The sequence below is a fragment of the Vulpes vulpes genome, chromosome 2 (assembly GCF_048418805.1).
Source record: "Vulpes vulpes isolate BD-2025 chromosome 2, VulVul3, whole genome shotgun sequence".
In the NCBI taxonomy this organism is placed as follows: domain Eukaryota; kingdom Metazoa; phylum Chordata; class Mammalia; order Carnivora; family Canidae; genus Vulpes; species Vulpes vulpes.
In genome coordinates, this window is record NC_132781.1 from 23,338,969 (window position 1) to 23,351,672 (window position 12,704).

Here is a 12,704-nt window from a genome sequence, read left to right on the forward strand (position 1 = left end):
TCGGGCCCCGAGAGGGGCCGGGGAGGGGGGGTGGCGAGGACACGCTCTCTCCCACGGTTGCAGTTATTAATTTTAAGGGAGTGTCACTAGGAGTGAATGAATATACCCTGGACGGGTGGCCGGAGGCGTCGCGTCCGCTGCCCCAGCCCTGCGCCCATCGGCCCGGGCCGAGGCGGGCAGGACTGCAGAACGAGCCTCATTTCAGCCTAGTCTTCATTTTCCAGGCGCCCCAGCTTAGGGGCGGGGATCGCAGGGTCAGGGGGTGGGGGGCACACACACACATTTTGGGGAGAGGCAGGAAGGGTTAACGGAGGTTAACAGAGAAGGTTAACAGAGAAGAGGATGCACCTTCCAGGCTCCGGGCAGTTTGGGAAGAGTGAGGTCGTGTCCCAGTTTAGGGGGCCCCGCACCCGGTGTGGGGGCAGCCGCGTTAGCCTCTCCCCCCCCTCCTCTTCCCCTCTCCGCAAACACCCTAAAGGAATGAGGTCACGTGGGTGAGTAGTGGGCGGGACCTACTCTTGTCTGGAGGAAAAAAGCCATTTTGTACCCCCCCAGCCCCAGTCCCTCCCCTCCCCCCTTCGTCCCCTCCCCTCCCCTCTCTCCCTCCCACCCCAAGCCGCTCTCACAAACTCCTTTCTTACCGTAGGTTTCTCCCCTCCCGCCGCCAGAGCGAGCGACACGGCTGCGGCCCCCCTCCCCTCCCTTCCCTCCCTCCCTCCCATCCCCCCTTCCCCGAGACCCACCGGACCCCGAGCCCAGGTAAGTGGAGGCGGACTCCCTGTCCTTCCCTCCTCCTACCCCGCCACCGGAACGGGGCTGGGGGGCCGGTCCATCCCTCTTTACACACCCCTGTGGGAGGGGGAGACTCTGAGCCGGGCCTGCTCCTCGCGTCCCCGCCCCACCCCGCCAGCCCCTATCCTGGCTCGCCCCGTCCGCCTTTCTTTCTCCCTTTTCTCTCCCCTTTTCCCTTTCCTCCCTTCCAAGATGGCCGAAGCGGATTCCCCCTTGTAGCGATTTGGCGTCTCCCTCGACCACCGCCTCTTTGTGCCGCAGCCCCCTCGCAGACCTGCTCCCAAGGTAGCGAGGGGGAGGGTCCGAGGCCGCCGCGGGGGCTGCGGGCTCCGCGCCGCGCCGGGTCTCTGCCCCCCTGGCCGGCCCCGCGAGCCCGAGCGGCCCCTGGCCCTGCCCTACCGCCCCCTCGGGTTTGGGGAGGGGGCGCGCTCCGCTCCTTCCGTGGGCACCGGGGCGTCGTAGCCGCGCAAGGACTTGAGGCCGGGGGCCCGGCGACAGGGCTTTTTGATCGCCGCGGGGCCGGGGGAGGGCGCTCCTCCTCGCCCGGGGTCTCCCGCCTCCCGGGCACCCCCCGAGCGGGTCCCTTTCCCCCCCTGGCCCGGGACTGGGCGCCCCGCCCCCTCCCCGAACCACCCCGGCGGAGCCTCTTTCTCCGGAACACCCCTCCTTGGGCCCCGCCGAAAGTTTGACTCTAGGGAAGGTAGGAGCGGCCGCCGGGTAACTGGGGTCCCGGATCCTCTGACCCGGGCTCGGGGGGAAGCCCGGGAGGAGTGAGCAGGCTGCAGATGGGGGGAGAGTTATCGCGATATTTCTCGTCGCCGGCGGAGGCGGGAGGGGTCTGCCCGGCGGGCCCCCTCCTCCCTGGAGCCCCGGGCCGCCCCCTCCCTGCCCCGGCCCTCGGATGGGGTGGGACCTCTGGCCCGCGGACGCCACTGCCCCTCCTGCCTCCACGGTGGGCCCCGGCTTGCCTCTCCCCCTCCCCCACTGCCCCCATCTGCCCAGAATTGCTCCGGATGGCTTGAGGTGGGGAAGGAAGAGGCCTGGGGGTGGTGCATTTGCCTGTAAATATTGTGGAAGTGTTACCCCGCGCGTCTCCCCGGTCTTTGTCTTTTGGAGAAATCCCTCTCCCCATACATAGATCTATGCCTCAGTCTCTCCTGGGCTCCCCGTCGCTCCCGGGGAGGCAGAGGGTTTGTCTCCGCGTTGTCTCCCGCTATTCTGATGCCTCCTTCCCTGGACCTCTTGCAGTTTGTATATGTTCCTGAAACTCTAATTTCTCTTCCTCCCGTCTTCACTCTGTTCCGAGGTGTTCCTGCTTGGAGCATAAAGCCAGCTCTGTTGCAGCTTTTGGGCTAGGAGGTTTTCCCTGGGGTTCCCTGGTTTGGAGTTGGGGATTGAGATCTTAGAGCTGTCTTTGGAGGAATGAGGCCAGAAACAGACCCCAGGTGAGGCCTGGACCCAGGATGCGGACCCTGTGCAGTTTGAGGGGGGTTCAAGTGGAAGTCTTTGGGGGTGGGCAGCAAGGGGGGGTGCTCTCTACTCCCCCTGGTCTTGCTGGAGAGATCTTGGTTGATGGAGCTGTTGCCATGGGAATAGAGAGAGCCTGAACAGGAAGAGGCTGCATCTTTGTGCAGGTCAGATGCCCACTCTACCTCCTGCAGCCTCTGGCCCCCAGAGTGGAGGTTGGGAGCTGCACTGCCTTTGTTGCTGGAAGACTTATGTTATAATTTACCCTGGGTGGACCAGGGATGCATAAATGGTTAGTGGGTATTTGCAGCTCTGGTTTCAGGCAGGCATGTCAGACTGTGTGCTTCTGGGGTGGGTGGGGGTGGCTTGTGCATCTGGCAAGTGTGGGCCTGGGCTCTGGTCTGGCTGTGTGTGTGATGGGGTGTGTCTGGCCTGGGATGTGTGTGTGTGTGTGTGTGTGTGTGTGTGTGTGTAGTGTCTGGCCTTGTGTGAGAGAAATGGAGGGGGTGTGTCTGGCTTTGTGTGCATATGTGTGTATTCGGCAGTGTGTAGCTCTGTGTGCATATTTTGGGGTTTTGTCTTTGTTTGGTCTTAGGAAGCTGTGAGGGGCAATAAGCCCAGTTTCAGGAGATGAGAGGATGTCTCGATGCTGCTGGCAGGAGAAGCAGGTTCCAGGTCCAAGGATCAGGGAACACTGAGAGGTTGACGTTGTCCCAGGGCAGGCCCCTGTACTCCCCCTCCACACACAAATACACGCAGAGCTTGTTCAATTGGACCCATGACATCTCGAAGAGAAGCGGATCCAGTAGGTTCTGGCTCACTGTACTTCCATGGAGCCTCAGTTTTCCTACCTGTTCCGTGGAAGTGGGATGAGGTGATTCTTCCCTGCCCCTCTTCCTGCTTCAAAGTGAGAATGTGTGCTGAAGGTCATGTTTGTGCCAGACTCTGACCCCTCCCAGAAGGCTCACTGAGTGGTCTTCTAGGAAACCTGGAGTCCTTCTACCTTCTACCTACCTGGATGGAGTCAGGCCAGGCTTACTGATTTCTTAAATGAGTGGGGAGCCCAGCTTGTGTGCCGGTGTGTCAAGAGCACTGGAATGGGAGTCAGGCAGTTTCTAGTCCTAGGACTGCCACTGTGTTAGTGGGTGATCTTAGCCACCTTTCTTCACCTGGAAAATGAAAAGATTGGACAAGATTTTCTTTCTTTCTTTCTTTCTTTCTTTCTTTCTTTCTTTCTTTCTGGATTTTATTTATTTGAAAGAGAGCATGAGCAGGGGGTGGGGCAGAAGGGAGAGGGACAAGCAGACACTGCTGAGCAGAGAGCCCTATGCAGGGCTGAATCCCAGGACCCCTGAGGTCATGATCTGAGTCAAAGTCAGAAGCTTAAGTCATGAAGTCCACTTAGGCACCCCTCTTTTTTATTATTTATTTATTTATTTATTTATTTTAAAGATTTATTTATTCATGATAGACATAGAGAGAGAGACAGAGACACAGGAGGAGGGAGAAGCAGGCTCCATGCCTGGAGCCCGACACGGGACTCGATCCTGGGACTCCAGGATCGCGCCCTGGGCCAAAGGCAGGCGCTAAACCGCTGAGCCACCCAGGGATCCCCTGATTTATTTATTATTTTAGAAAGAGAGAGAGCAGGGGTGAGGGGAAGGGGTAGAGGGAAAGGAAGAAAGCATCTCAATTTGACTCCAAGCTGAGCAGGGAGCCCAACGTGGAACTCTGATCTCACCACCCCAAGATCATGACCTGAGAATAAGATGCTCCACCGACTGAGCCACCCAAGTGCCCCTGGAGAAGAGGCTTATAAGATCCCTTCTACTACTTCTGTTATTCTAGGTGTTGGGATGTGACCTTGAGTGACTTCCCAAGACCTGGTGATGCTCTAGTGGGGGAGTGAGCTAATTTCATGTGAAGGAAAGGCAGAGCAGAGAATGCTATCTCAGAGCATCTGAAGGAGCAGAGACCCCTGGGTTATCAGAGACAGGCTATCCTGCAGAGGAAAATGGAAAAAAACAAACAACAAAACCTGGCAGTGGGAGAGGCCTAAATGGCAGGGAGCTTCCAGCAAAAGACTGGCTAGAACAGAGGGGGGGTGGGGGGGTCTGTAATTAGTAGGGACTTTGAGGAAGGAGAAAGACAAATGCCAGCTTGAAAGGCCAGGAGAAACTGGGCTTGGGTGCTGGGTGCTCACCCGAGGTCCTTTGCTGCCACTGTAGCAGAGACCTGGATCCCCAGGGGCCAGGAACATGGGCTGCCCAGAGATCATGTTCTTGTAAAGACAGTGGTTTGAGGATAAAAAGTGTCGAAGGACTTGGCTGCCGCTGAGGTGGGGGGCAGTGCTCACCTCCCTGTGTTGCTATCATTGGAATTGACCTGTTAAAGCCCCCAGAGCCCCAAAGAAGCCACTTCCAAATGGCCCATGGCCTCTGTGGATTTTGTTTCTTTCTCCCTCAGGCTGTTTCCCGTTTCCCAATGTCTTCCCTAGAGTGATGACAGCTGGAGGTCCAGCCACCATCACCCCTCTTCCCTCTCCTTCCCACAATACACCCACTAGCTGCAACGGGGGGGAGGAATTGGGTGTCAGGTGTGGGGCCCTGAGGCCTTGGGTTGGGAGGTGCGCCATGGGGGAACTGGGCTCCTGTTTACAGTTGTTCTTGGCACCTGCTGGCAGGGCCCTGCAGGTAACCATGGCAATCAGGTGCAGAGCCAATCAGTGCTTCTCCCCGCCCCCAGCCCCAGAGGTAGCAGTCTGAGGCCCCTGGGGATAGGGTGGGGGGAGCAGGGATCACAGTGAGGGGGCCTGTTCTTACACTGGAGGAGGAATATTTCATTCTGTAAGCACCACAGGGCTCCCTCTACCCCTGCGTCTAGAAAGGAGCTGGTGTGGGAGGGGTAATCTTGGTCACAATTCTCACCTCTGCTAAGGGAAGTGAGAGGGTAAAGGTCATGGCCACTTGTCTAGGAACTCCCTTGTGTTGAGGTTGCAGTCTGCCGGACAGGAACTGGATGGGAATTCTTAAGAGAAAATGTCTGTTTTGAAAACACAGCCAATGTGTGAATGAGGTGACTAAGGCAGGGGGAGGCGCCTGCATGTTTGTGTGTATATACATGTGTGTGTATGTGTGTGTGAGAGAGAGAGTGTGAGAGAGACGGGCGTGCAAGATGCATCCGTGGCAACTTGGACACCCAGCATCAGCCACAATGTGTTGTTTCTCTCTGTGCGTGCACATGTAGATTCATCTGGACCCAGATACACGTAGGAAGGCCGTCACACAAAGTGCCTTTGGAGGCCCAGACATCACGTACACATCCGATGGATATTACACACACACTCAGCGAGACAGGCACTGGGAGTTTGCTCTCTCTGGATGGTTGTAATAATATTTGGGCATCTTGCCAGGGCCAGGGTTACTATGGAAACAACCAAACAGTGAAGTAGCCAGCGAGTCTGCATCATTTTTAAGGGGGAACCCTTGTAGAGAGGGCCTGGCCCTGGGGCTGCCCTCTGAGAGACAGGCACCCCTCCTTCCCGAAGCCAGATCGCTGCTGCCCGGTTGCTGCGTGTCCACTGGCTCCCTGGGCTTGCCCGTTTCACCTCCGTCTGCCCTGCAGACTTGCTGTCTCACCCACATGTGGCCTTTGTGCGTCTCTCCATCTCTTTCGGTCTCTGGCCAGCCTCTGTTGGCTGTTTGGGTCCTGGCCAAACTCATCCTGGGGTCTCTATAGAAACTGTTGATCCTGGCTGCGAATTTCTGGTCCTAGAAAACCCAATGTGGTGGCTTTAGAAATCTTTCTGGAAAGGAGAGGAGGGTGTGTGTTGTGAAGGCGTCTTTGGGGGCTTGGCCACCTTCCCGAGCCCCACCCCTTGGACTTTTAGCTGGGAAAGAGGAAGGAGGGAGGAGCCTTCTGTAGGTGTGGGTTTGATTTCTAGATCAAGAAGTTAAGCATCTCAGCCAATCCAGAGTTCAGCTCTGACTGACCTGTCTGGACCCTGCCAAGGCCTGGCTGGGTGCTCGGGGCTGCTGCTCAGAGAACTTTCTTGCCCCGTTTTGGCAGGCATCCCTGAGAGCCTGCGGTCTGTCACTGGACAGTCTGGAGATGTGCCCACATAGGGGAATTCGTGGATTTGCACGAGACGGAGGTCCTGGGATCCAGGGGGACTTGTGCAGTGTGCTGTCCACCCGGGAACGGTGGCTGCATTCCTGTGGAAGGGGTGGTAGTGTTTTGGTTTTTTTTGCCCAGGCTCTCTGCCATTACCTTCAGGGCCCAGGGCCAGGGTCAGGCTGGTGCTACATGGTCCCCACTGTGGGCATATGAGCACCAGACCCAGGGCCAGGCTGGATGCTGAGCTAGGAAGACAAGCGATGAGGTGCTCCTTCTAGTCTTAGGGTGGCCCACGCCTATGGTATTTTCAGGACTTCCTGGAAGAAGAAGTGTTGGGATGGAAGGAGAGGAGGATGGAGCATAGAGGCCCAGGCGGCAGTTGGGGGGTGGCTCATATCCAGGTAGAGGGAGAATCTATGTTTCCTCAGCTCCTAGCACTCACATGAGAGAATATGGGGTTGGGGAACATCAGGGACATTTTTAAAAACTATTCTCTTCCATTTTTCCTGCCTCCCTATATCCTGCCTCCCTATATCCTCTGGGGAGTTGTTCTCACTTCAGACTGCTCCTGCTCTTGAGATGGAGCCTGACCTCATTGCCCAAGGTCGTAGGACTCTCCACAGCTCCCCAGTCCAGGGAACACACAGGGACCAGGAGGAGCCAGTCCCAGTCGCGGAGCCAGTCTAGCCTGGGAGGCAGAAAGCAAGGGTTTTGGGCTTGGGGCCAGATGTCGGGTGGTGCGGAGGGGACTGTGGGAAGGGCTGTCTGGTCTCTGGATGTCTGATTCCACTCTCATTTCTCAGGGTGACGCTCCCCAGGCCCCCTGCCCCCCACCCCGGCATCATGCACCGGACCACCCGGATCAAAATCACGGAGCTGAATCCTCACCTCATGTGTGCCCTCTGCGGGGGGTACTTCATTGATGCTACTACCATCGTGGAGTGCTTGCATTCCTGTGAGTTGGGTGGAGGGGCTGCTTCTCAGGGTGGGCGGTCTCTGCCCGGGTTGGAGGGGCATGGCCTTGGGAGGGCAGAGCATGAGCTCCTGCCCTGAAGAGTGCACGTGTCCACATGTCTGGTGGTGGTCCCTGGTCTCAGGAAGACTACTGGGGTGGGGAGCCTTGAGGGTTCAGCCCAGAGGTTTGTTTCAGAAGCTTTCACCTGAACCCTCATGGGTCCCCTGCACTGGCAGTCCTGGAAGATGCAGGTGCCCCTTGCGTGCACTCTGGGCTTGGTGGCAAGGGGTCAGGGACCCTGGGAGGTGGCTCTTGTTTTGTACTCCGTCAGACTTGGGGCTCACCCGCTTGGGACACAATGCTGGTCTGACACAAACACACCCACACTCTGTCCTCCGAGGATAGACAAGGGGCAATTGCCATCTATGCAAAATAGGACCACGTTGAGCCTCTGAGTGGGCTGAGCTGTGGGGACAAGCTGGAGAGGAGGGGATACCTGAATGTGAGCACTGAGCGTTGGTCCTGGATTACAAAGGGGGCTCTGACTCCGCTTTCTTTCTCCACACCCCTAAGTCTGCAAAACCTGCATCGTGCGCTACCTGGAGACCAACAAGTACTGCCCCATGTGTGACGTGCAGGTCCATAAAACCAGACCGCTGCTGAGCATCAGGTGGGCCTGGCGCTGTCCCTCCTGCCACGCCGATCCTCTGGGGCAGCTGCCCTCTGTCCTCAGGCGTCCCTGCTTCCGACAGCCAAGGTGGCAGAGGGGAGAAGCACAGGGCGTCAACCCAGGGCCCTGCCCCTCCCCTTGTTCTGTATCCAGCTTGTCTAGGCTGAGAAATGCCAGAGGGGTAAAGACCACACCTCTAGGGACCCTGATAGCTGGATCAAGGAAGGGAGGTGGGAGTAGGGATTCCTGGCTGGGGAGAGGAGGGTGAAGTGGTCGCCCACAGGACTCCGTACGTTTTTTCCAGATCTGACAAGACCCTCCAAGACATCGTCTATAAACTGGTCCCTGGGCTTTTTAAAGGTATCTGCACACCCTTTGTCTGCCCTGCTGCCCCCCACTTCCCTGCCTGGTGCTCCCATCCTCACCCTGCCTCCCTCTTCCAGATGAGATGAAACGGCGGCGGGACTTCTACGCAGCGTACCCCCTGACTGAAGGTGAGTGTGTGCACGTGTCCATTCGCGGGAGTGTGTGGTGCTGCCACCGGCATGCGGGCTGTCCCTCTTGCACAGACCGCCACACCACCATCCCAGCCTGGAGGTTGGCTGGACTCACCCCGATGAACGCTGAGGTCCTGGGGTCCTTGGAGGGGCTCCTTTCGCCGTCTTAGGCCACCCCCTCAGAGCTCTCTTCTTCTGCAGTCCCCAATGGCTCCAATGAGGACCGCGGCGAGGTCCTGGAGCAGGAGAAGGGGGCTCTGAGCGACAACGAGATCGTCAGCCTCTCCATTGAGTTCTACGAAGGTGTAAGGCAAGTGTGACCCACGCTAGTCTTCTGGAGTTCTAGGGTGGGTCGCCTCTTTCTCCCACCCTGACCCCTCCCCCTAGGAAGAGAAAGGACCCTTGGGAGGGCCTTCTGGATGTGTGCATTAGGGGATTAGGGGATCCTGCCGGTTCCGGGGTCTCCCTAGCTTCATTCTTTGTCCTTCCCCCAGGGACCGGGAGGAAAAGAAGGGTCCTCTGGAAAATGGGGATGGGGACAAGGAGAAGGTGAGTTCTAGGGGCCTGCTTAGGAGTGGGACGTGGGCTGGGAGAGAGTGCCTGGAACGGACCCCAGCCCTTGGGTGCCTCTTCCCCAGCAGACAGGGGTGCGATTCCTGCAATGCCCAGCAGCCATGACCGTCATGCATCTCGCCAAGTTTCTTCGCAACAAGATGGATGTGCCCAGCAAGTACAAGGTGAGTCCCTGGGCCTTCAGAAACTGAGTGTCTGTGCATGTCTGACAATCTGTGCATCCCAGCCACTGTTCTGAACTGGCTGTGTGATTGAGCTCAAAGAGAAGAGTAATTGAAACCAAGATTAGTGTGGGGCAGTCATTATCTGTTGAAGCCAGTGTTCCAGGGTGCTGGGACCAAGATGACGAGTAGTGTGTGTGTGCATGTCTGTGCGCACACATGCATGCTTGCACGTTCAGAACTGTGGCAGAGGTACAGGTGCAAAAATATAAGGTCTTGTCTGGGGCAGCTGGCTGAAGGAAGGCCGGTCTGGACTTCCAACGGCGCTCTTGGACAGTGCTTCTCAAATGCGAATGTGTCAGTGATCTCTAAGATCTCTAAGAGTAGATTCTGATTCAGTAGGTTCTGCAGTTCTAGCAAGCTCCCAGGTGCTGCCAGTACTACTAGTCTAAATACCACACTTTGGGTATCAAGGCTCTAGGACAGTGGATCCCAAACTTTGCTGCAGGTCAGAATCAGGTGGGGAGCTTTATTTAAAACTCAACTTACGTCATACCAATTAAATCGTAATCTCTGGTGAGATCCAAGCATTGGTATTTCTTTTAAAGCTCCTTGGGTCATTCCACTGCAGCCTGGGTGAGAGCCACCTTTCTCTGTGAGATCTTTCTCAGCAGGGCTTTTTCTTTGCCCCCATTATCTCTGCCCGAGATAAAAGGGGACCCAGACAACTGTGTGGATGGCTGCAGGCAGGGGTTGTTAACAATCTGGAGACTTTCTCCAGATCCTTTCCCATCTGGTGGTTGGGAATTCTGTTGGGTCAAGTCTGGTAGCGAAGTCAAACCCACCATGAAACCCCAGACTATCTAAGGGAACACCTGCTAACCCCTCCTCCCCAGTGTCCCGTCTCCTACCCCTGGCTTAGAGCCTCATTGCCAAATGGCTGGAGCCTTGAACCTGACCAGGGTCAAAGTGTCCTCCGTGTCCTCCTCTAGGTGGAGGTTCTGTATGAGGATGAGCCACTGAAGGAATACTACACCCTCATGGATATCGCCTACATCTATCCCTGGCGGCGGGTGAGCTGGGCAGGATGGCGCAGGGCAACGGCAGGGCCGGGAGGGGAACCCTGCAGGGTCTGGCATCGGTCTGTGGCCACAGAGACCACACAGTGACCAGTAATCACAGTTTGTGCCTTGTCCTGAGAGCTGGGTGTGTCCAGAGTGGCCTGCCACACCACACCAGCCTCCAAGCCATCCTTTGATGATGACCTGCCACACTCTGAAGTATAAAAGGATCCTTTGGCAGATGACATGCCCCAATTTGGGTCAGAAAGTAGGGTCGGGTGGCTACAGAGGAGCAAATGTTGCTCCCTGCTTTTCAGCCTCCCTCTCCTCTCCAGCCTGTGGCCTTGCGTGTTCTTTCTGCCTCTCTTGGGCTTTGTGTGCTCCTGTATCTCTAGCCTTGCTTGGTCCCTCGGCTTTGCCTATCCCCTCATCTCCAAGGCCTGGACCCCTTTCTTCCGTTGGGGCACTGTGGCGTGAACGTCAGCTCGCTGCCTGACCAGCCTCTTTCCCCTGACCCCCCCTTCCCTGCCTCTCTCTGCCCCCCTCCCTGCAGAATGGGCCTCTTCCCCTCAAGTATCGGGTCCAGCCAGCCTGCAAGCGGCTCACCTTGCCTACAGCACCCACCCCCTCGGAGGGTACCAACACCAGCGGGGCATCCGAGTGTGAGTCCATCAGCGACAAGGCTCCCAGCCCTGCCACCCTGCCAGCCACCTCCTCCTCCCTGCCCAGCCCAGCCACCCCCTGCCATGGCTCCCCCAGCTCCCATGGGCCCCCGGCCACCCACCCTACCTCCCCTACTCCCCCTGCCACAGCCGGTGGGGCCACCGCAGCTGCGAACGGGGGTACCTCGAACTGCCTGCAGACACCATCTTCCACCAGCAGGGGGCGCAAGATGACTGTCAACGGAGCTCCTGTGCCCCCCTTAACTTGAGGAAAGAGACCCTCTCTGTCCTTCTCCAGCCATGCCTCTCCATCCTCCACTTTTTCTGGGCCCCCTTTCCACCTCTGACTTTCCCCAGCTCCTCCCGCCTTAGGGGTGGGGGGCGGGTTTTATAAATAAATCTATATATATATGTACATAGGAAAAACCAAATATACATACTTATTTTCTATGGACCAACCAGATTAATTTAAATGCCACAGGAAACAAACTTTATGTGTGTGTGTATGTGTGGGGGGTGGAATGTTCATTTTTAGGGGGTCTTGTGTCATTTGCCCTGCTCTCATTTTGGGGGTGCCTGGAGGTGGGCTAGAGGGGCCACCTGAGGCTCAGTAAAGCTCTGCTCCATCCTCCTCTTGTTCCCCAAGGCAGATGGGGTGTTCAGGGAGCACTCCCAGTCCCCAGAGCTTTAGACATAACTCCAGCTGGCTGCGTGTGGGGCCTCCCCTCTCTTCCCCCCATCTTGGCTGCTGTCCTCCCTCCACTGGTGCCCCTACCCCCACCCCCCATTGTTGAATGTCCAGAGAATTGCTAAGACAGTGCCTTTTACAAATGCAGTTTATCCCCTGGTTCTGAGGAGCGAGTGGGTGGTAGAGATGGCATCTCCCTTACCTCCTCCTCTTTCAGTGGAAACTTTGTGCAAAGAATAGATAGTTCTGCCCCCACCCCCCACCCCATGTGTGTGGCCTTTGCATCATTTATCTTGTGGAAGAGAAGATTCAGGCCACGGGAGGCCTCAGCCCTTGAAATTCCACTGTGGCTTTAGCAATGTGAACCGCTTCACCAGGTCCTGCCCCTGCCCCCAGCTGGGAGCCCTGACTGGCAAGGCTAGCACTCCTGGGGACCTGGGGTGCAGTGGAGAGGTGGAGGGGGGTTCATCTCAGACAAGCACAGACCCCAGATTGTGCCAAAGGCCATCAGCCCTGCAGTCCCCTCCCTGCCCCCAGCTGAGGCTAAGTCAGGACAGACTAAAAGCACAAGATGGAAACCTGTAAGCTCTGACCTTGGCTCCATCCTGAGAGGTCAGTGGACTGCCCCCTGAAGGGCAGACCCCAGCAGATCCCTGCACACTTGTTTTTCCTCCAATGTACATAGGATCAGCTTGGGGAGGAGGTGAGGAGGCAAGACTCCCTTGGAACCTAGGTGTTTGGGGTCAGGACCCCCCCCCCCCCATCAGGTTTGTCTGTGTTTGCACCTTGTCTTGTGTCTGAGGTGACTGTACCCTCCTCCTGCCCTGGGACATTTGTATCTCCTGGCTTTGTAATAAATGCTGCATACTCTCCGGAACCTGTAGTTCTTTGGGGGATAGGGGACAGGGAAAGGGTGGGCGGGTCCTTTGGCCTCCTCCTTGTGTCTCTTGTCTCTGGGCTCAGCCAGCCTTGGGAGGCTCCATATGGAATGAATGTGAACTGCCCCCTCCCTGTGGCCAGTCAGGTGCCCCACCCCAGGTTAAGATCCAGAGTGGTGGGACA

General features: G+C 57.2%; 1 protein-coding gene and 1 long non-coding RNA gene across 12 annotated transcripts; one reads left to right on the forward strand and one right to left on the reverse strand.

The window, feature by feature from the left end:
- The first annotated feature begins 491 nt into the window (after positions 1-491).
- PCGF2 (polycomb group ring finger 2) lies at positions 492-12,514 on the forward strand. 11 transcript variants are annotated; one of them, XM_072747346.1, is made up of 12 exons: positions 492-759; positions 985-1,077; positions 2,099-2,237; positions 7,179-7,330; positions 7,904-8,000; positions 8,305-8,360; positions 8,444-8,494; positions 8,699-8,807; positions 8,992-9,046; positions 9,139-9,234; positions 10,224-10,304; positions 10,846-12,514. In XM_072747346.1, the coding sequence occupies exons 3-12, from the start codon at positions 2,215-2,217 to the stop codon at positions 11,221-11,223; spliced, it is 1,098 nt and encodes a 365-aa protein (XP_072603447.1). In that variant the 5' UTR covers positions 492-759; positions 985-1,077; positions 2,099-2,214; the 3' UTR covers positions 11,224-12,514. The 11 variants fall into 11 exon arrangements, with proteins under 11 accessions (XP_072603447.1, XP_072603450.1, XP_072603455.1 ...); XM_072747349.1 differs by lacking the exon at positions 2,099-2,237; XM_072747354.1 differs by lacking the exons at positions 985-1,077; positions 2,099-2,237 and having other exon boundaries at positions 10,846-10,954; positions 11,105-12,514.
- Positions 3,674-8,736, reverse strand: LOC140597764 (uncharacterized). Its single transcript, XR_011999694.1, has 3 exons — positions 8,613-8,736; positions 6,252-6,473; positions 3,674-6,029 (listed from the first exon to the last, which is right to left on the reverse strand). It is a non-coding gene; the product is annotated as an uncharacterized lncRNA (long non-coding RNA).
- Positions 12,515-12,704: the final 190 nt, after the last annotated feature.

Excerpts from the sequence above, each read along its gene's own strand:
- PCGF2 (XM_072747345.1), top strand. The coding sequence starts at position 2,215 with ATGAGGCCAGAAACAGACCCCAG. Across the intron at positions 7,331-7,903 it reads CGTGGAGTGCTTGCATTCCT|TCTGCAAAACCTGCATCGTG; the intron begins GTGAGTTGGGTG and ends CACACCCCTAAG. Across the intron at positions 8,808-8,991 it reads GAGTTCTACGAAGGTGTAAG|GGACCGGGAGGAAAAGAAGG; the intron begins GCAAGTGTGACC and ends TCCTTCCCCCAG.